The sequence below is a fragment of the Chamaea fasciata genome, unplaced genomic scaffold (genome assembly GCF_029207755.1).
Source record: "Chamaea fasciata isolate MVZ Bird 193981 ecotype frontalis unplaced genomic scaffold, bChaFas1.0.hap1 SCAF_13, whole genome shotgun sequence".
NCBI lineage: Eukaryota > Metazoa > Chordata > Aves > Passeriformes > Sylviidae > Chamaea > Chamaea fasciata.
Genome location: NW_027094098.1, coordinates 13,467,346 through 13,490,703, shown reverse-complemented (window position 1 = coordinate 13,490,703; position 23,358 = coordinate 13,467,346). Strand labels below are relative to the sequence as shown.

The window sequence follows — 23,358 nt, the reverse complement described above, 5'->3', positions numbered from 1 at the left end:
AGTCTAGAAAAAGAGAGATATTCCAGTGCAGAAAAATATCAGTAATATATTCAATTTTTACAGGAACGTAATTGGAAAAATCTATCCTCTTTTTGATTATAAAGCAAAAATAAATAAAGCTTTAAATTCAACCCCACTGCAATTTTTACCTCTGTCTGGACGAGGTAGTTGCGCTGCGTCCTGATATGTTTCAGGAAACCCAGGACATTAACTGTGCTTTTGTCTTTTATCTGCTGCAGCATACTGTCTATCACAATGTAGGTACCAGTTCTGCCAACACCAGCACTACAGAGAACATAAAGGAAACCCATGAAATACAGCCAGATGAAAGCAAATGCAGAAGTAGAAGTAGGACAGAACTATGCAAATAGTCACATATTCCCGTTCATGGGCTTCCATTTTCCTCCTAGCTTGAACCAATAAAATTTCCCAGCAAAATATTTTGGGTTTCTGAAAATATTTCCAGGTATATAATTCCTCTCTTCTGTGGATATTTCTGTGCTTCAAGATGAGGCTGAACACAACACAAGGCATCACACCTGTGCCAGCAGCATGAGGATGAGGCTCTTGGGGTTCTGGACCTCACACCCTGGCTATTCACACTTGGCTCCTGTTTGCACTGCCGCAGTTACTGGTGCTGGCTGGATGAAGCCATAGAGAGGTCCACCCTTTGCCAAGCTGCTGTTATGTGATTGCCAAGGTCACTCCAGGCTGTGGGATGGCTCTGGCTGGCTTTAGCCTTGACGTAAACTTAAGCTGCACAGTGAAGCTGGAAATGAAAGTGGTACCAGCACAATGGGAAGGTATAAAAGGGGCTAATCCTGTGGAGCCAGAACTCCTTACAGTGAACGAGGCCCAATCCTGGGCCCAAGACAGCTGGCAGCTCTTCAGAGATTCTCAATTTCTGCTGAGGAAGGAGCTGTAACCCCCATCACCCTCTCCTCTTTGATATAGCACTGTGCAGCCCCCTCACACACAGAGATGGAGACCACATGCCTGAACTAGTATATTGACTGATCTGCTGTGACTGCAAGAGCTGGTGAGTGTGAGTGTGGTTCAGTGGCAATTGCATTCCCAGCTGTCCATGTATCTCCACTGTTGGTTCCCAGCAGAGGTGGTCCCACCCTGTCCATGCACTGAACTGGCAGGGTACAAACAAGCTTTGACCAAGGAGCTTCCCAACTACATCAGTGCAATGTTCAGCAGCTCAGAATCGTGGCAATAGAAAAAACCTTGTATCAGCTAGGAAACTTTTGCATTGGAGCTGTTTTAAGGCAAAGTAGAGCCCATGTCTAACTGCACTCCACAGTGCTGACACTCTCCTCCTGTGTTAGTAACCTGCAGTGTTTGTCTGAGGTGGCACAAAGAGCACACAAGCTGTGCTTGCCATGGGTGTTTTGTCCCAGCCACTGTACCTGCAGTGCACCACCACTGGTCCCATGTCCGGGGTTCTGGCTGCCGAGGATCTCCTGACGAAGGTGAGCACGGGCAGGGCGTACTCGGGCACGCCCATGTCCGGCCACTGCGTGTAGTGGTACTGAATGACAGTCCTCTCGTTCTGCCGCCCCTTGGGGTTCCCCTTCTGACCCTGGCCACAGAGACAACAGAGAGAGGAGGGAAAAGAAGCAAAAAAATATCATCAGTTCTGGCTTGTTCAGCTGAGAAAATGCTGGACTCCGACAGAAGAAACCTGCAGCTCTGCCTTCTGATGGGTGGAAACAGAGTTCGAGGAAAAACACAGGTGGGAACAGCAATTACAAGGACACCAAAGCAGCAGTGCACTTGAGAAAAAGAAATACAGGCTAAACCTTAGCAACAGGTTCCTTGTAATCCTGGCTTTACTTACTTATTTCCCACCCCCCTGCCTCTCCAGGTTGCCTATGCAAACACTGAGTTTTGCTCTTGTGTAGGGATGCATTTCCCACACAGAGCAAGTGTTCCTATATAAGGGAAAAAGTTTCAGCTTACCTAAACATATAAGGAAACCCAACTAAAAAGTTCTGTGCCCTTTTCATTTGTATTGGCTCAGTGACAACACAAAAGAACTGATTGGGTGTTAGAAGTGTACTTCAAAGCCTGCTGCCAATTTTATTGGGCAAGGTGCCAAACAGCCCACCTAAAACATTAAGTATTTAAGAAAAGGTGCAAAAAACTCAAGGGCTTTTTAGGGTGTCTTAGCAGGGTGTCAGGGGCTTCTCTGACACCTGTGCCTGGCTCTCTCTTTTGTTTCTGTAACATTTATTATTTTTCATTTATTAAACCTTTTACTTTTGCAAAACACACCAGTCTCACTAATTACTTTAAGCCAACCTGAAAGCGCAGGACACCCTCAGAGACTGATACATTTTCCCCAGGCTCATAACACTGTGGCCACATGTTAAGTTGCATCACTCCTGTGTCCTCTACAAGCCAGAAGACGCCTGGATGGGGGAAGAGAAGGCCTGGGTCACCTTTTTCATCTTGGTGTTCCTGATGGTGAAGCGGCGCACGGTGTAGCAGGCGTGGACGTTTGTGCTCTTGAGCGTGACGATGATGTTGCCGTACTCCTCGCTGTTCTCCGTCGGCCAGTACTGATCGCATTTCCTCTGCACACAGACACAGTTGGGTGAGTTGGGTAAGGGCCTGAGCTGCTGCTTTGTATTTGTGTCTAGAGCTTTTTGGAAAAAGTCATGGCTCAGTATCTATCCCTCTGTTCTCTTGGTTATGTATTACGCATCAGTACATATCACCCATCGAGCCATTTAAAACAAATTCTGGTGATTTGGGGAAGTGTTAAAGAGCAACTCCTAAAAAAACAAAAAAAAAATCTCTTACTCTTCCTTTTTCAACAAGGTTCGTGATCATGACAATGATTCCTGTATTTTGTTCCCAAATCATCCTCCAGAAATCTTCAAAGGTAGACTTTAAAGGTCCCTGGGTAGCAATGTAGGCTTTTGCTTTGTTGTAACCCTTCAAAGAAAACCATAATGCCAAGTGAGATGAAAGCAGTATCATGGCAGAAAAATTAATATTTTAGAGGTAACAAGAAAAGTGCTTTTCTCATTCAGAATAGTGAGGAATTTGTAGCAAAATTATCAGGTAAAGTTGGAAAATACAATCACATCACAAGTGACAATACTTCCTCCTTGTGGAAGGATTCAAAGGTAGAGCAGATAAAAACCATTAAAACAACTTACATCAACATAATTAGCATTAATGTAGTCACTGTGCTTAGAATCTTTCCCCTGTAAAGGCCTTAGCTTCACCCTGCTGTGATCATCTGCAGGATAAAAAACAGAGCAGAGAAACATTAGGGAAACACAGTGCGGAACTGCAGGCAAACATCCCATTTCCTGGCTATCAGGGCTGCCCTTACTGATACACAGAAGAGACTGGCCTTGGACTGGAGTCAAGAGGGAGATGGGAGTATCTCTTCTTGGTCATTTGCTCATGTGCAGGTTTGTCAGCCTTCACATCCCTTAAAGTCCATGGTTCATGCTGAGACAGCTTCTCTTTAAAGGGCACTGGAGCCTCAGGAGCACAATTTCTAGAATCTTCTACATCACTTGGGGTAGGGAGATTCACAGAGCCAGGGCATCCCATGGGGCTGTGAAACGCTGCCTGTGCTTGGCTCAGCTCATTATCTTCCCCTCAGTGCTGGACTCAGACAGCTCTGCTGGCTCTGGGAGCTGAGTCAATGTGCTCACTCTTTCCCCACCACCATCACATCATGGGGACAGACTTGAGGCTGTGATCTTTAGCTCCTCTTTTTGTTTCACCCAAATGCTTGAAGCAGGAAAAAAATCATAGTCCTCCCCCTAGGCAGAAGCACTGGGCTGGGTGGTGCTTCCAACTCATGCAGAGATGAGGAGACATGAGCCAATTTTAAGCATAAAGACTGGTTTCATTTGCCTTCCTTGAGGACCAGTGGAAAGAATGGATCCTCCAGTGATAATCCAGAGGACTGAAGTGCCTGCTTCAATCCTCCTTCAATGTCACATCTCTGTACCTGGAAGGACCAGACATCTATGTCTAAAATCACAGCTGGGACAAGTTCAATGAAAGCCTTTGCCCAAGGCCACACAGCAAGTCTTTCACAAGTCTGGGAATTGGTCCTCAGCCAGTACCTCGATTACTTCTGAAAATCTGCTAGAAACATGCCTTTCCTTCCCATGCCATCAAAAGCAACAAAAGCATTCAAGATTTATTGCGATGTTTATGAACATTGAGAATTTTTTACCAGCGGGCTCTCCATGGCTGTCCCTACAGTGACTGTTGCATCTGCCATCCATTCCACATAAGAGAATAACAGGGAAAAAGTTACTGCACTTCCATCCCAGACAATTTGCATTCTAGAGCAGAGTCCAGATTTGCAGTTCTCAGAGGGATACAGGCAAAGCCTGCTCTGTGCTACAAAGATCACTATTTGTCCAAATCCTACACAGAGCTAAAGCAGTTTGAAATACAGCAGATACACTCTGTAAGATTTAGCACCTTTGGGATTGTAGGGTAATCCCAGGAATCATCAGCAAAACTCTTTGCTCCTCCATGTACTTCCCTTAGGCCAGTTTTCAGGCATTAGCAAGCAGGAGAGCTCTCATTATCAATTTATCCCAGTTTTTCCTCCACAAAATTTCATACCAAACTTATACTTCTAAAACTATGCTTGGACTGTCAAACTGTGAAACATTTCGAAACAAAAGCTGGAGTGAAATCCCGGCCCTGGAGAAGTCAAAACATTCACTGCCTTTAATGGGGAAAGGATCTCCCAGCCACATTTTCACACCTTCACTACATCCTATGTAATACTGTAACCTGGGGCCACCTGCCTGTCCCTGTCACACACACACACTGCAAGAGGACAGTGCCCTTTTGGGTTGATTCACTGGGCTCAGGCCACTGCTTACTTACAGGCCAGGATGTTGATGTATCTGTTCTTGTGCTTGTTGTCGGGATGGTTGGAATGCTCTGCAGTGATGTTCATGTCAGCCGTACAGCGCTGCACTTCCTAGGCAGAAAGATTATTCAGATGGAAAATTTGTCAGTCCAAAAAACTTCAGCTTTCTCTGCTTTTACAACAGCTCACGGAAACCACGTTCAGAGTATCAGGATTTTAACTGCTGGGTTAAACACAGTGTCTCTCAGTATTGTCCTGTATGTTGTGGTCTCACACCGAGCTGTGTCAGCTGTCCCTGGAGCATGGTTACACTCCTCTCCACAAGCTTGGGGACAGATGAGCACCCTGAGGGCCAACTGTCCCCTCTGACCACCAGTCCCTCACCTTCTGCACTGCATCTCCTGCCACACCCCACTCTGTCCCTCCTTGAGCAGCTAAGATAGGGTCCCTCAGATGCAAGAGTGGCCAGTGCAGTGTAACAAACTAAGCACAAAAAACATTTCAACAGAAGACTTTTGACCGCTGGACAACTTATCTGCTTATAACCTCTCAAAATGGGGTTTCTGACATTTAGGTTTGGCACTGACCTTTTGCTAGTTCTCTGCAGAGAGATGCCTTTTGTAAAATATAAATAAAATAGATCTCTGAAGATAACAGCGAGAGCTTTAAATACCACTTCTGGGACACTGATTAACAGCCCCGATGCAGTGAAGAGAAGGTTGCATCCTTGTATATTTACAAAGCAGAGATGCAAATGTCTATCTAGCTGGGGCTATAGGTTAGATACCTAATTCCCTTGGAATTTTTAAGTTCCTAACCCACTCCTTACTCTGTTCAACAACTGAATACAGATCTATTGAAATGGGGCAATGGAGGGTCTTTTTTTTGACTCTAAAGAGAAGTAGCCATTCCCCTAGAGAATTACACCCTTCAGAGACTGCCCTACAAACTGAATCACTCAGGAGTCTTTTAATCTCCAAGATGCACCTTTTTAGTATATGTTTAACCATAATCTTCCTGAAAAAGAGAACCCTCTTTTTATCACTACACTAATATTCTTCATTTAAGGACATATTTTTGAAAAAAAAAAAATTAAAATTTGGAGTTTACGAAGTTGTGGAAGAAATTATATTTATTCAAATCTTTTGTGACTCCCAGAAATTGCACCAAACAGAACCAATTTCCCCCCAGGATATGTGAGGAAGTGCCAAATTACTTTGTACTTCAGACTTTAAAAATAACAGTATAGAACCTAAGAGGCAAAGTCATTAGGAGCTCACAGCTGCTACAAAGATCATGAGCTAAGTGACAGAGAAAAATTATCACAAGAAATGCTATACAAACAGCAGATGTAGGAGTTCAGCATTATGCAGACATTTCACCAAGGACTTGCATAGCAATTTTGATATCTTCCCCAACATTTACATTTTAAAAGTGCAAAGTATACTAAAACCTTGTACATTTTATAGCTTTTATATCCATGTGACACTCTCAAATAACAATTGCTTCTCTCTCTCTTCCCAGCCCTCCACAGGGAGAAACATACTGTGCTCAAGGAGATGAGCTGAGCAAAGACAAAGACGAATCAAGCAAAACTCTCAGCTGGCCCTAATGGAATTTTCATAGTTCCACTTCTATCAAATAAAAAAGCCCATATTAAAGTGTGCTCTTCCCCTAATTCTGCCTGTCAGCTCCAGTAAGCAAGGGATTTCAGATTACACAATAGGCAGGATCAGTTCAGCCTAAGTCATGGTTGGAAAAGCAACAATATTTGCATGTTAGGTTGATTTAATGTAATTTTGTTTTACCTATTTTTGCATTTAGAAATCATAAACCATCACTGCTGTACCATTACAGGTCACTCCCAAAAACTACCCTGCCCCTTTCTGAAAAGCCTCACATCAAACCCTACATCCTTGCATCACCATAAAATTCTTTTTGGAAGATGTTGGCATTGAAAAATTTATGCCAAATGCTGTAGAATTTAATACAGATTAATCCAATAAGGTTCTATGGAGAATACTCTGAGAAGTTATACAATTTACTAGGGAATTACCTCCCTGCTAAGGAATTTTCTCTGACAGTTTAAATACTACATAGTAAATGTATCATTTTCTATTAAATTCTATAGGACCTTTCCATAAGGGAATTGTTGGTGAGGTTAATCATTTTAATTAACCTTTTTATGTTGATGGTGACTGTTTCCTCGACTGTACATGTTCCCAGCTGGCCAATATAAAGTTAATAGAAGAGGAAGATTAAGCTGAGATGGTGAAAAACACAGCAATGGAAAAGGAGGTCTGACGCTGTGAGAGCTGATGATCTGAAAATGGCTTTTCTTAACACATAACATTCTAAATGGTTTTTAATACTCTGGAAAGCTGTTGTAATGGTGGATTCCTATATCTGCACAATGCAAAAGCACAGCAAAAGGAGATTCTTACAGAAAAAAACTTCCCCCTTGCCAATATGCCTCAGCTATTTTTGTCTTTTTAAAGTCTTCAGCCCTCCCCTCCAGTCCAGGACACAGGTAAGGCTTTGGGACACTGAGGCTGTCAATGAGAAGGGGACTGAGGACACCCTCCAGCTTCCACCCTGGCCTGGGTTTGGCTGTCCCAAAACCCAGATGGGGTTGAGAGCAGAGGGTGGGTATCCACGCTTTCCTACCCTCTGAGGCTCATCTCTCCAAATCTTAACAGCACATTACTAAACCACAGGCTCCCCCCACCAGCCAGGAAGTCATAAGTTAACATTTCTGTTATTAGAGCCAAGGTGGTCGCCTTTCATCCATGCACAAAAGGCTGCAAGGAGAAAAGAATAGTTGCAGTCTGTTATCTGTGCCTCTGTTCAGAGTATTATTTACCCCTTGGCAGAAGAGGACACCCCGGAGTTAATAAATAACACCCTGGAGAAAGTCCCCTAAACTCTCCATCTTAATTATGCCATTTGACCACATTTATGTATATCACATATTTACTTTCCCAGCGTTTTCTGTTGCTTATGCAATGAACCACCCTGGGATTTCTAAACCTTACTGGCTACCAAGTCCTTTGGTTGCACTTAAAACATCACCATGATTGCATTACTATTACAACCTACGTTAGCAGGCAGGTCACCAGGTCAGGGCTGACCCCAGGCTGCTCACTGCAGCTCAGCCTAAACAAAGTCCTCTCCCTGCAGGCACAAAACTGTTACTGGCACCTTGGAGTAGGACAGATAGTGTTTGTATCACCAAATTCATAATTCATCCGTAAACTTTTCATCTCTAGAATATTTCCTTTGGCTTTTCTTAATCCTGTTTAGTCTCTTCCACTGATTTTAATGATGGCTGGCTTGCACATTGCTGCTTCTCATGTTTAACTTCCCAGAACACATTACCATCCCAGGATGAATGGATACAGGCTTTATTCTGTGCTTTCAACTTAATCATTGACAACCCCAGAAACCAAAGTACATGGTTTCAATTGACTGTTAGTTACTGTAAGAAGTGTTCTAGTCTATGCTATTATGGCTAATTTACCTTTTAATTATATTGTCCATGCTAATGCTAATTGGAATTTGATACACCCAGGTTTAACGACCCATTTTAATTGCGTTTCTGAAACAAGTTACAGATTAGTTTCTCCTAAACTTCAAAGAATTTCCATTTAAGTGTAAAATCAAACTGCTCCAGTGTCTTGCTGGCAGTATAAGGTTCTGAGCAGGAATTTTTGCTACAGTGGCTGAGCAGGAACTCGGTTTCTTGATTTGGCCTTACAAAGTGCTGCCTCTGTTGTTTCCCATTACTTCGGGCTGATGTCCTGGCAGGGGCTGAACTGTGAAAGCCTATGAATAGCAATGAGGAGTCACAACAAAGAAAGGATCCTAATCTGAGCGACTAAACCTGAGAAGATCCATAGCTGTGTTTTGATATTAAGGTTGATATTTTTCAGCACGGAAGCAGGTAGTTCATCCACCCCCAATACCAGTTTTGATCTATTATTTTAATCCCAAATTACAAGAATTCTGTGGTAGTGCTCTTGCTGCTTGTTTTATCACAGCAAACATGAAGACAGCATACCAACAGAGACTGCAGATAGTATTTGAAGATATCCCCCCAGGAACACTGTAGATTTCTGTAATGATTTAGCACTGGTATAAACTCTCCAACAGCACTTGAGAGGTGAGTTGGGGACAGTCTAGAAAGAGGTGAAAATAAACCAAAAGGACTCAACACAGGAATAACATCATTAGGCAGCTAAAAGCTCCTGTAAAATGCATGAGAGAGGAATGGTGGGGTGGAGGTGTCAATCTGACCAAAGCCTTGCATTGCCCAGCCAATGGCTCATTCAAGTGGGGCTTCCAGGCACAAGCCTCGGGAATAGCTGTGGTACTGTGGTTAGTAACAGAAACCCCAGATATCTGAACTTCTTTTACTGCTTCTCTTCATCTCTTAATTCACAATGCCAATTTCTCTGGGTAGGTGAAGCAGTGAGGTAAGAATTGAGAACTCCAGGAAGGCCGTGTTCTGCAGCAATCCTTCCTCCTCCAGCTTCACAGTGCTGCTTCCCTCTGGTTTCAATACAGAAATGCACAGGCTGAGAATACCTCTAATTAAGGCAGTTTTGGGCCAGGGCTATAAAACATGCCCAATGCAGTATTGCCTGCTAGCAGCATGCTTTTGAAATGGCATCTTTCTGCTGCCAAATTCCTTGGTGTAGATGCAGCTATAAGCATGTGTCTGGTGTGAATTGTGTCTAATCTGTAAGGGATGTCAGTATATCTACACTGGGTTTTTAGTGTCTCAAGAAGTGTGCAAAGTGCAGCATTATCTGTTTTCAATGCAACCCTTTGCTAGAGAATAACATTCTGAGGTCCCCAGTTAAAAAGAGCCAATGACCCCTGCCCTGAGCAGCAGCAACCATGAGAATAACATTAGCAAATCTCTGCCACATGGCTGGAAATATAGATTTATGTTATTTTCTTACATTTCAGGACATTTAGAAGAAGGTGCCACTGGAGTATAAAGATATTTTCATTTGATGTGATGAGGGAGTTAGCCTGCCTCCAAGTTCAGCGAGCCTGTTCAGACTCCAAATTGGCAATGAATCCTGACGCTCACATAGCCACAGGCAGGAGAGGTCTGCAGAGATTGCATTTCCCCTCTCCAAGCGCTCCAGCTGCAGCACTGACCAGCCCACTCCAGAATTGCAGAGGAGGGAAATAAAACTCCCTGATCTCAAAAATCCAAATGCTGCATTAAACTGTAAAAATTCACAGATAGCTTTGGGGATGGAAGGTGATTTCTTGGCTTAGTGTTCCTTTCTTAGAGCAAAAGGACACGATTACTCAAAAAAACTTACTGTGTTATTCCAGTAACTGGCCAGGGGGAGGGAGTGAAAAGCTCTACTGTGGGAGGTGGCACTTCACACTCTTTTTGATACAGGAATTTGGAGGGCACATGTCCTATATAGTCAGGCTATCAGGGGAATAGAGGATGACAAATATGACATCAGTTTTTAAATTGAGATTCAGAAGGGGTTTTAGGCACTGCAGCCCACTATATCTGACTTCTCTGTGGGGCTAACTGCAAGACTCTGCAATAGAGGAGCAGAGCTAGTGAATGCCTTGAACACATTGGGGACAGGTCCCTGAAGAAGTCTACAGGCTGCCCAGAAGAGATCAGCATTTTCAGAATGTGTGAAAAGGCCTCTCAGAAAATATTACTAAAAAAACCTGTTGTGGTTTTGGAGCAAAAAGAAAACTCGCCTTGCGCACCACCAGGTTAGAGATGGGACTCACTGCCCAGGAATGGACAGTGTTCAACTTTCACTGGTGGGATCTTACAGAGACTTAACCTACTCATAAACGGACTGCAGAGGAGACAAAGTGTGTTTACAATACAAAATTATTCAGGATAATTAGAACAAAAGCTATATGTGAAGAGAAGCTGAACAATCTCACAGCACTGAGTGACGGAGTGACAAAATGGCAAATGGAATTCAATGTTGATAAATGCAAAGTGATGTACTTGAGGAAAAACAACCCTAACTATACATATATACTGACAGGTTCCCAATTTGCTATTGCCATTCAGTGATGAGACCTTGGGGTCACACTCAATAGTTTTCTGGAGGTGTCAGATGAGTGCTCAGTAGTTGTTAAAAAACAAATACTCTGTTAGGAAGGAGGAAAGTAATAGAAATCTGAAAACGTCACTGAACTCTGCAGTAAAACAACTTGCCATATACTGTGCACAGCTGTGGTCTTCCCATCTTGACAAGGTTATGGTAAAGGAAGAAAAAAGGTACAGAGGGGACAACTCATCACAATTCCAAGTCTGGAGTGGCTTCCTCCAAAAAAATGAAGTGAATAATTTAGACTTCAGATTTGAAAATGAATTATTAAGGAGGAATATAAAGGCAGACAAAATCTTGTGAGTAAACGGGGATGCACTTTGTAATGCAGAAATTGGAAGGCACCAAGAGAAGCTATTCAATATGAATTAAAACCAAAAGGAAGTCTGTTCTTGTGGAACAAATTGTAAAATTCATTGCCATGGGATGCTTTGGACAGCAGAAGCATAAAAGGGTTCAAGAGACAATTAGGAATTTATGGAAGAAAGGTCTATCAAAGACTGTTAAATGTAATGATGCCAAGAAAATCTCTGGCTAGACAAAGAGTAGATATAATCTCTGGCTCGGGAAGCCTTTCAATCTCTGTTCAGTCTTGCCCTCAAACCCTGCCTCAGTGCCCTTGTAAAAGTGTGGTATCTCATCCTGTACACCACAGCAAGACAGTGCTGGAGCTACCTCAGACCAAGCCAAAAACCTTCCTTGAACTTTTCTTAGTCTACTACTGACTGAACTCCAGGGTTGAATACAAAGAGTTATGTCAGAGACCAGCACTACTGATGCAGGGCCTTTATTTAAAAAAAGCTATTTGTTGTTCAGTATTAAATTGGGCCCTGTATTTCCAATTTATTTCAAAAATTGAAAATTCACAGGACTCAAAGGAAATCTTTAAAATTCTGTATATACAAGAAAGCCCAGCTATCACCAGACAATAAAGCTGGCTACTAGCACTATGATTACCCAAAGGGAATAAGGATTCATTTTAGATGTACTTTCCAAGGGAAGATTTGTGAGTTCAAAGTCCTTTTTTCCTCAGCACATAAAATGCTTCCTAAGCACATTCACAAAATATTTAGCTGTAATTACAGCTCAATTTAAGAGGAGGAGTGAGTATTCACACAATTCACTTTTAAAGGAATCTTCTTGTAAAAAACAACTCAACACAGCCCTAAATATGCTGCCAAAAACACAGGAAATGACACCAAAATCTAGCAACAAACAAATGGGGGAGGTTCACCTTCCACATTGAGCCTAGCTTAGTCTTTCCTTTTGCAGCTTCTACTTTAAACCTCCTGCCACAGAAATTTCTGAGGAGATTTTTGATCCATTTTTTAAAAAAAAATCTCATGCACTGGTTGCTTTTGGGAGGATTTATTTATTGTGCAGTATTGATCATTATTTCAGCACCTCCTTGCCATCCTCTTCTCAACCCCTTTTAGATGTAAAAAGCTGTATTTTTTGTATGACTGCAGAATCCATTACCTCTTTTCAAAAGTTCCACCGGCATGAAGGCACGATATGGCTGTGGTACTTTCCACCCAAGGCTAGCAGCCCTGGATTTTCTGTTTTGGCTGGAATCTTATTATTTCTCCATAAAGCATTGGCTAAGTGTTCCTCATAGGTGGCAGATGCAACTCCAGCACATGGACCATGGCTGGATCTGACTGGGTGTGAGAAATAATCCAACAACTACTGCATAAATGTAACCTCGGGTTCCACTATCCCTCAGCCGCTCTCCAAACTGGGGCTCTGACCTTGGAGTCAGTTTGGGCACTTGAGAAACATTTTACCTATGGGCTCTGTGAAAAATCCTGGGTTTCAAATCAGGCCCACGAGGCCTCAGCAGGGCAGAACACCAGCAATGAAGGCGAGCCGGGTGGTTTATCCCAGACAGAGATTGCCTTGTTCCTATTCCTACTCCTTACTCCAGCAGGAGATTTCATTTACATTTAGGAAGCTGAGACCTTGGCTATGGAGAAACACATCTGGAGTAGCTATCCTGACTTCAAAGCAGGCGCTCCAAGTTTTAAGGCAGCGCAGACAATAGAATTTGGAGCACGCAGCGCAGTTGGGGGAGTGTAACTTTGCTTTGGAGGGGACCCTGTGCTCCCCAGAATGGGACTAATTGGCCAAAGCTCTCTCCAAGTAGCTGCCCCAGCACAGCACTCGCAGCAGGGAACTCCAGGAGGAAAGGGAAAAAAAATAAGGCTATTAGAGCAGTGTTTTTCTTTGCTAAAACACAGGCGGAAGGTGTCCAACATTTCTTAATAGCAGTGATTTAGTGACAACTGAAGCAAAGCCTGCTTAAAGGCAGACCAGGTTTACAGATGTGTTGTTGATTATTTTGAATAATTAAATGGTGTAAAACCCAGCTGTGATGAATAGCACTGGGGTCGCAATTCATAAATAATTGAGAAGAGTGAGTCGCATTTGATCATCCTGATCAAATTCTACTCTCTGGAGAATAAATGTTTGTCCTGAATACCATCAACATTGTTAAATGCCTCAATATTCCTGCTCAGCCATCCAGCCAGCAGTCAATTGAACTAAATCACTTTAACACCTTACACATTTGCCTTCCTCATGAATACAAAATGTTTCTAACTTACACAACCCCTTTTGGGCATCAGACAAAGCAGATACTCTTTATAGACAGTAACCAAACAGCAACAATAAACGTTTTAAATGATCCCATTAAAAACAATTCCTGCATACAATCTTGTCTTTACAGTGCAGTAAGCAAAGAAGCTGTAGATATAAGGCCACCTATTTTGGTTCAGTGCCTTGTTTGTAAGCAGAGCTGCTGCTCTGATTCACAGGCAGCAGGCAAATGCACTTTCTTTTGTTCATGGGGAAGCCAGAAGTGATTTCCTGGGGCTTCTCCTGTCTCTCAGTACTTCCAAAAGTTCTGCAGTGACTGTGATTACACTGAGTGAAGGAAAAGCCTGACTCTGCTGTCTTATGCTGCATTATGTTTACCATGCTTGCATAATATGGGTTTGGTAACCCAGAGGTAGAAAGCTACTTTCATTCCATCGGAATTATCCCCAGATGACAACACATTCATAGGTCAGAATCTGTTCTACACAGGTAACAAGATGCAAATTTAAAAATAGTCACTTTAGGTAAATACCACCAACTAAACCCCAAATCCTTTCTCCTTGGTTTTACTTGACCAAAATAATCAATGACTTCAATTGCAATCTCTCCTGCTGAACAGGGCACGGAAAAAGACTCAAGGAACTAACTCACAGTTTGGGTTTTCATCAAAGACCAAATTCTACTACTTTTACTCATTGCAAGCACTATTTCACTACTTTTGGACTACTCAGGGAATATGTGGCTTTTCAGATGACTAAGAGGAGAAAATTCCAGTGCAAGAAGAGTAAAATAATTGTAAGAAAACCCTCTCGTTAAAAATGACTGGTTTTATCTTCATGTTGTTCCTAGGGGCCTGCAGGCACCTTTTCCTATTTAATAAAAACCTCGGAGGGTTCCCCCTTAAAGGCACCAAATTTGTGGTGGTTAGAAAGCATCTGTAAATGTCCAGTCCCACATTGCTCATAGCTGGTAGCAAATTGGTATCATCCCGTTTCTTCTGATACATTTGAGCACTGCATTTACCTGACATGACAGCCTTCCACAGATGTCACATGGTCCCCAATTATTAATACACAATTAACTTTAGGAAAACAACATTTTATTGGTGGGTCATTAAATCGTACCTCAAAGTCTTCTGAGAACCCATGCTGGTTATTAGAATACAGCTCACTGATGTGTTTAACAAACTGCTTGACTGGAATTGCTTCCATATCATCTGTAGGTAAAAAAAAAAGAAAGATACTCAGAGTTGCTCTTTGTTTTATACATAAAACTCGAGGAGAGGAAGTCTTCACTCAATACCGTTTAGATCTGAGTTCCCAGGGGCAGAGCTAGTTCAATATGCAGTAATAAGAAATCTTGATAAATCTGGCCAGTTTCGAGGTAAACATTTCATTGTATTTCCAATTCTAAGCACTACAATTATAAATACTGAGAGCCCGTTCCCTGGAATGCTGATTTACAAAGTCCAATTTAAGCTCAAGGATTATCAGCTCTTGCTCAGTTTGAAAATGGTTGTGGATGGGATGAAGATGCCTCCTCTCCTTCCACATTATATGAAAAGAACATTAGAGACCTCAAATGTGAAAATACAGTCGACGATTACTCCCAGTAAGTTTTACCAGACTGAGCAGACAAACAGGCATTTCTTATTAAAGTTATTAACTTTCTGGCTTTCACACAATGATGTAGAATCCAAATGGACTTATGAAACTGCTCCTGAGCAAAAGAGCAAGCAAACACAACAATCACACTAATTTGAGTTCTCTCTCATGCCAGACATTATTCATAACATTGAATATTATTGAGTATTCCACTGGACCATTTGCTCTTGCACAGCACAGTGCAAGTGCCACCCAATATAGCAATAAATCACTCTCATATGTCTTCTTACAAAGACAGAAGTTGAAGACTCAAACTGAAGACAAGACTGTTTTGAGTACCTGGGACTCCAGGCAGATTCTAATAAAGCTGGGCTGCAGGATGGCTGCTTTATTCCTCTATTTAGCTCTCAAAAAAGATCTGGATATTGTTATGACCACCACTGCAGTTGGTAGAAAAACTGTGCGTGCCAAGATTCACCAGATAATATTTTCAGTCTGGCATTTAGGAAATGCAAATTGCTATACAACTGTGATTACTTTCAGCATGTGAAAAAATCTATTGCCTGATGGCTACTATTGTCTGATTGCATGGTTTTATGGCAATACCCTGTATTTATATAATCCATTTAATATTCTTCTGAAGATAGTATCTAGGTTATGTTTACTCCCAGTAATTCAGTGGTGTATTTTTGCTCCCATTTAGCAGACATATGGTTTGGTGCTACAGCTGCATTATAATCTGGATTCTTTTCCTTTTAAACATCTACATTATGATAGAAAAAATCCAAATATTTCTACAGATACTTAGCAAAATTTAACGATAAATAAATAGATGTGACATTTACTGTATTCAGAGTGAAAGATCTTTGGCAGCTAAAACCTCTAAGCTGTCACACACGCTTTTCTTAGCAAAGGGTATGAAGATCTGTATGTGTAAATGAGGTTCTACTTTGGCAAGAATTTTATAGATCCCTGACAATCTGATTTCTTTCCAGCTGATGGCAGTTAATATTGACCATGTCATTACTTCTCTCCTTTTATTTTATAAGGTAATGCTCTAAGGTGACTTTTTGCATCTATTGACATTTTCAGATCTCAATCAGCTCTTTCTATTTTATTTACAAGGGCCAATTGTTAAAGATATGTTTGCAATCTGGTCACCTCACAGTATAGTAATGCTACTTTAATTAACCACATGCTCATTTACTGAATAATACAAAATTCAAAACATTTGACAAGTGTATGCTCTTCTTAGCAAAAAGCTACAGCCTGCAGGAATGCTGGCATTTAAAAATATTTAAGTGATAACATTTATTCTATATAATATTGGGAATATCATCATCTTATAACAACATTTATTCCAGTATTTTCACAGCCAAGACATTAGAATGGAATGATCTATAGGAACAGCAAGAACCTATAAAACAATCTTTACTCTTCTGAAAAGTAACCCATACATCCTGGATTTCCTTGAAAATAGCTTCTGCTATGATAGCAATTGCATATAATCTCACAAGAGAAGTTCCACAGTTACAATTTGGGTTTTTTACTTGCATAGTTTTAGCTCAGCTGAGACCAACGAAGATAAAGGATTGGCTGCAGCAGACCAGTGTGTCCAAGCTAATTTTGTAGAAGGCAGAATTTAACCTTAATTGTGATCTGTGAGCCAGAAAATACATTAGAGATAACATGCTCTCCAGTCCATTGAATTCCCACCAATTTCAAGGATGGGTCTGCACCAGAAATCCACGGCAAAGCGTGGTTAGTTTTCTTTTTATCATCATCACTGCATGGTGGCAGTATGTCTCCACCTTTATAGACACTGCTACTTCACTTCTCTCTTGCTAACTGTCCTTCAGTGTTCCTCCTCCCTTTTTCCTCTTCTGCATTTTCATTCTAACTCCCTCCAGAAGCCCTAATCCAATGCAGCTTCTTACTATATTTGATGACATGGGTAACAATTAAACATTAAATAATTAAACAGGAATATTGTTGACATATGAGCTCACTGGATCAGAGGGAAATGAAGTTGCTCATCAACTTAGGAAAACCATGCTGGAGCAAATATAATTATTACAAATCAGAAAGATTAAAATCAGAACCATGAACATTAGAAATTTAAAAAAAACAGTTTAAGGTTTTCAGCTTTCAAACTGGTGGGATAACATGGTCCAGCATGGTCTTTGACTGGGACAGGCACACAACCCTGAGGAGATGGGTAACCTACAGTGTGGTAGGATGTGGCTGGTCCTCCCTGCACACCCACCTTGCCCCAGCTGATGGCCACAGGAAAGGAGCTGCACAGGAGATAGAGCCATTCACATTAACCAGTGAAAAAGGGAAGTAATCTGGGCAGGAATTTTTCTATTTATAACCTCCAACTCTGAACTCCCGCCCAGGAACACAAATTACTTTAGCTGGACACAGGCACCCTTAGCCATGGGCAGCTTGCCAGGCCTCTGGTAGAGTGTGTGCTCACACGCTCAGCATTCTGGAATGCTCTGAGCTGACGTTATCTGGAGATGGCTGTGACCTTCTCCGGGAAAACCAATAGATGTAGCTAGATGCACAGCATCTGTTTTTCCTTTAGCTATCGTCAGCCCAAAGGCTTTGGTTAAGCCTTCTTTCCATCTTAAAGCAAACAGACTTAAATGGCTGTAACTCTTTTAGTCGATTGAAGAGATTAATAGAATCCTATAATGGCTAATTAGCAGCTCTCCATCGTTCTGTGCATATTCACTTTTGCACTATATACTTTTTCCCATCAAGAAGCTGGAGTGACATTTGATATTATCAGTGCAATCTTTACATTTTGCAAGACCTACACATTATTCAAAGAGAAGAGGGAGGTGTTTTAATAACATACCTTCACCTCTAACACTGCAGATATAATTACATTTCTGTCTAGCTTGGGTTTAGCCATCTGTTTTATCAGTGTCAATAAAGTGATTCTGGATTTACTTCACTGTGAAATATGAGCTGAATCTGGCACCATAATAACGTACTAACCCTTTGTGTTACACAGAGAAAGAAGTATACTCAGATGGACAACATTTTAGTAATATTTTTTATTATCAGATACTACCAAAGCTGACACGTGGTGGGGTATGTTTAATTTCTGTGCTAAATATTTAACATACTGGTGGAGTTCCCATCTTGACTTGCTGGCCCAAGCCAGGCACCTAAGAGAAGCATCAAATAAACCCAAAGGGAAGCACAAGGCAGCTCATTTCCTGCCACTAAGAGACAATGCCAAGAAGAAAATCATGTTTGTTTAAAAAAATGACTGTAGAGGAAAACCTTCACTAACACCTCCTTTTTAAAGAAATGGCAATTGCAAATGCAGAATACTTAACACATTCCTTCATAAGACAGACACCTTCAAAAGAAGCCCAAAGCGTATAGAAGCAATAAAGTTCAAACAGGGTTACATTTTAAGTTCGGATAATTAGTAATCCTACCAGGAAGGATTTTCCCACAGCTCCCACTTAATAAGCTGCCTTTGTAATGTTAAAGCAATAGGGGCCAATTTCCAAAGAAAAATAGGATATCCTATCAGAAATGACATTTCCACATAATAGGGTCTCAGATTCATTTTGATTCATTTATAGTCTGAGAGCTCACAGGATAGTTTAGTGGCATTGTATCAGAATAGATGGGTTTGGGTCAGGAATTAATGAAGAAGGTCAGAACCAAAGTGCTTCCTCATATTACCTTTACTTAGATGGAGTTTTGGTGTTTCTGAAGACCAGATGTTTGACACATGAAATAGTCTTGGTAAGAAAATTCTCCATGTCTTTTGTCCTGTCTGTAAATGCTTTCTGATTTTCAGCTATTACCTCACCCAGCCTCCTAAATCCAATATACTCCCTGCATCTTATGCCTTATTCTTAATGTGGAAGCTTATTTGGTTGGTTTGTGAGCCCCTGCGCTTCAGTCTCTCATTTACTAAGCCACCTGGATTCATGTGCCATGTCTGTCACGTGCCTTAGTCCATCTGCTCCCACAGCAGCCACTCACTGCTCTGCGCCATCCCTGCATCCCAGGAGCACCTCCATCAATTCACAGAATGCTTTTCACAGCAGGCTTCAGCCAAAGAATGAAGGGATTCTCCCACTGCCCTCTCCCTGCCTGGGCGACTGAGCAGTGACCCGAATCCTGCTGATCTGGCTGATGACTGTAAGAAAGGATTGATTGATTGATTGATTTGTGGGGAGGGGGAAGGGGAAGAGGAAGAGGAAGGGGAAGTTTGGTGGGGTAGATGGGTTGATCCTACTCATTAGGGTGACAAATAGTGAAGTGACAGGGAAACTTCTCTTTCTGAAGGTAGCACAAACCTAACTTGGCTTATGATGACCATTAAACCAGTGACATGGTTAGGGACAGTGATCCTTAAGAATCCACTCTCAACAGCGTATCCTTGCAGTTCTCATTTCCTGCAAAAAAAAGTCTTCCCAAAATATCTACCAGTAGGATTGTAACAGGACTGGATTTGATCTCTGAACTCACTGAAAAGTAAGGTATATGAAAAATGCTTCCCTATATTGATAGCAAACAAACACCTTTCTGTTCCCAGCAACACTCAACCCTGCGATGTTATTTCATCTTTCTTATTCTTCATTCCTAGGAAGAACATTGAATGCAATCATAGGATTTTTTAAAAGATATTTATTTATTGTTAATCACCTTCAGTGAAATTTCATGGGTTTTTTACTTTTTACAAGGAGGGATGGAAAAATTCTACAAGCAGCTGGAATACCTAGCATCAATATTTAGGATGCATTTCACTTAAAATGGAATCTAACAGCCATTGCATAAGCTACAAAACATACCAGAGTGAAGGCTGCCACAGCGATGGCAGCAGGAGGAACCATGTGGAGTGTGATATTCTAGCTCTACAAGGCTGCAAGGATGAATAGCACACCTTTGGGCAAAATTCTGCCCCAGCGGAGATTATTAAAAATTCCCATCAACTCAATTGTCCACCTCTAGAGAAAAGCTTAGACAAAACTATATAAACCTACAGACTGAGCATCCACCCCAAAGTGCACATACTTAAAAGGGCTCAAAACTTCACATGCTGCTCAGATTTTGGCACACACTGAATTTGAAATGTCTGAACAGACAGAAGTAGCCAGTCCTTGACCTAAGTCACACAAATACTGGACTCTACGAGTAATTCCACACGTAAAACAGGGCAGTGCCCAGCTTTCTTCAAACCATTTCAGATTTAATGCAGTTGAATTATACACATTTATATTGTCAGAGCCTTTAATTCTGCAGTATACTGGCTTTCCTTGCATAACTATTTAAAGTAAGAATGCAACTGAAGCCATTGTATTTCAACTGAAGTAATTAATCTTTCTGACTGATTGCATTTACTTGCTGTATAAAAAATTGCCAGAAATATAATAACTGTTTTATTTGTATAACATTAGTATCACTTAATTTATGATAAAACAAAGTCATTACAAATCCTTAGTATTGAGGGTGCCTGCCTTCTGTGGAGATCATATCTCCATGAATACTATAAAGACTATGCAAAAGGTTTCATTCTAGGACATCAAAATACCTGCTGAAGATCTCTTAAGGGTGGCATCCTCCTGAAGTCACAGACCTCAATAATTAAGACAAATTATAAATTAAAATGAATTAAGATGAGTAAGAAATCATTAAGAGTTGATTACTGGGGACACTATTCCTCATTAATGCTCACTTTTTTGTAATCATGTGTTTATGAAGTATTATTTTTAGTAAAAACCAGCTTTCAAAGTGAAAAGGCATGGAAACCACTTTGAACACATTCAAAATCCTGGAAAGATGTGCCTGCTGAAAGAAAAACAGGAGTCCTTTCAGCAAGATAATTGCTATCTATTTGTTATAATCAAATCAAATGAATACAAGGGCAGGCTTCTGATAAAGGGGAGATATATGAAAAAGCAGAATATGAAAAAACACCTGTGTAATTCTGCTACATTCATCTCTCTTGCTTCAAGACTTAATCTACTACAATGATATTAGCCCTGTGTCAGTCAGGAATATAAAGATGTTAATGATAAAATTTTATATGTGTCAAAATAAGAGCTCACTTTAAATGTGCTTGTACAAAGATTAGGTTATCATTAATTATAAATGTAATAGCAATACACTTCTTCCCTTTAAGCAAAAAGCTAATTTCAGTCCAAGAGAATGAAATAATGTGAATTTTCCCTTAGCCCAGATATTAAACATGATCTTATTTGCTATTGCCAGCTAAGGAATGCAATTTTAATCTCACACATTTCCATCCTCAGGTCCCAGTCCTGCCATCAATTACAAATAAACCTTACATTTGAGCACATGAAGATCCAACTCCAGGGCTCTGCCTCCCAGTGTAACAGCTCTCAGAAAAGGATCTATCTGCATTTCACACAGCCACCATAAAGACACATTCTTTTGTTTTGTAGCCAACTCCTGAAGCCTCCAGTAGAAGAACCACAACTAGATATCATACCATAAATTCTACAATGTACTACTGCAGGAGCAGGGTTGGTACCAGAGTAAAAGAGAGGTGGATGTTCCCTAAAATACCTTGATATTTTCTTGGCTTCAGAGGATGGCTGTGTTTGCCATATTGCGTTCATGAATTTAATTGAAGCTGAAGATAGGTACAATTCACAATATGGTGCTGGAACATAAATCCACAGGGAGCAGAGAGGAGAAATGAAGTCTTAAACAGCTGAAGAGCACCACCCCTGTGCTCAGTGAAGAGCTTCATGCCCTTGAGAAAGAAGCCCTCGGCTGCAGTTAGTGCAGTTCCTGTACCTCAAAAGGCTCACTGTGCTCACTGCACTGTCACTGTCACGGCCACAGACATATCCTGGGCTCTGCTCTTTAGCTCTGGGAATGCAACTTGAGACAGCCACACCTCAGCAGAAAAGAGTAAGATACCAAGTCTGTGCTGGGAACCTGCAGTTTCTTTGTCAAATGAGATATCATTACTGTCTCTTAACAGAAATAGTTTGTCAAAGGGTGGATGCTACCTGAACACAGCAGCTGAGCCTGTAAAAAACACATCATGTCTGACCACTGACATTTGTCAGGAAAGGTTCAAGGCACTATTCAAGTTATTGAAGAGCTAAGAATTAATAAGACAGACTCATGATGGGAGTCCTTGTAACCATGAAGAGACAGAGGGAAATGAAAGAGAGTATTGAGTGCCCTGGCTTTCACACCCTGATGGGTGTGAGGTGGTCAAAGCATCTTTTCATTGCTATTCCTCTATTTCCTGGACTTGTACACCCATACTGAGACATTCTTGAAGAGCCATGTTTGTCCATCAGATTCCGCCAGTAGTTTTTTAAAATACATTATTAATGAACTCCATGACTACTTAAAAAATTAATTTACTGCCATTTAAACCTAAAACTGAACATACCATGACCTGAAAATGGTTTCTTAAGTCTTGTTGTCTAGACAGAGCTGAAATGATTGACTCCACCTCTGAGAAATTTTACTTATATTGAAAATATAAGATGTGAAATATTTCTGGAAAATATGGTAAATGAATCAGCTGCATTGGGCGGCTGTTTTGTTCTTCATGATCTCTGCTTCTCTGGACTGTGGTCAAAACTACGCAGAGTTTTGAGCTTTCCCATTGGGTTAAGCCTCAAGTACCTCTGTACTGATCTCACCTCAAGTCCTACTGACATCAGTGCCACAGCATCCATTGTGCCCATTAGCTGGGCAAGGAACCAGTAAAATCACAGCAAGATCCACAGCAAGAACAATGCTCCACCCAAGAGCAGGAAAACCCTGACACAAAGGAGAGGAGGAGGTTAGAAGTGGAATTTTTATTCATTTCACTGTTTGATATAATCTAAGTTGCACAGAGCTGCCCTTCAGCACTGCTGTCAGAGAGCAGCTCTTGCTAGGAGAAGAAAGGAGAACTGCTAAGGGATGCATTTTGGCTTCATGATTGCAAAATGCACAGGTTTGCAGCTGTGATGCTGCTTTCCCAACTCTACTGAAAAGGATCAAGTCCAGAAAGATCCAGAAAGTCAGTCAGAAACTGACCCAGCAGTAGAGAAGACCAAACAAACAGAAGCAGGAGCAGCTTTGCTGAGTGAGATCCTGCCAAGAGCAAATGTTTTAGAGAAGAGATCCAGGCAAAGATGGTGTACAT

General features: G+C 41.3%; 1 protein-coding gene across 3 annotated transcripts in view; it reads right to left on the bottom strand.

Moving 5' to 3' along the window:
- PTPRG (protein tyrosine phosphatase receptor type G) overlaps positions 1 to 23,358 on the bottom strand; it is a 391,196-nt gene that overhangs the window by 12,907 nt on the left and 354,931 nt on the right. For all 3 annotated transcript variants that reach the window (XM_066195198.1, XM_066195199.1, XM_066195200.1), the window contains 7 exons: positions 14,715 to 14,806; positions 4,891 to 4,987; positions 3,177 to 3,259; positions 2,815 to 2,949; positions 2,451 to 2,585; positions 1,416 to 1,588; positions 150 to 285 (listed from right to left, as the gene is read on the bottom strand). In XM_066195198.1, coding sequence (XP_066051295.1) covers positions 150 to 285; positions 1,416 to 1,588; positions 2,451 to 2,585; positions 2,815 to 2,949; positions 3,177 to 3,259; positions 4,891 to 4,987; positions 14,715 to 14,806 — 851 coding nt within the window. The remainder of the gene's footprint in view (positions 1 to 149; positions 286 to 1,415; positions 1,589 to 2,450; positions 2,586 to 2,814; positions 2,950 to 3,176; positions 3,260 to 4,890; positions 4,988 to 14,714; positions 14,807 to 23,358) is intronic.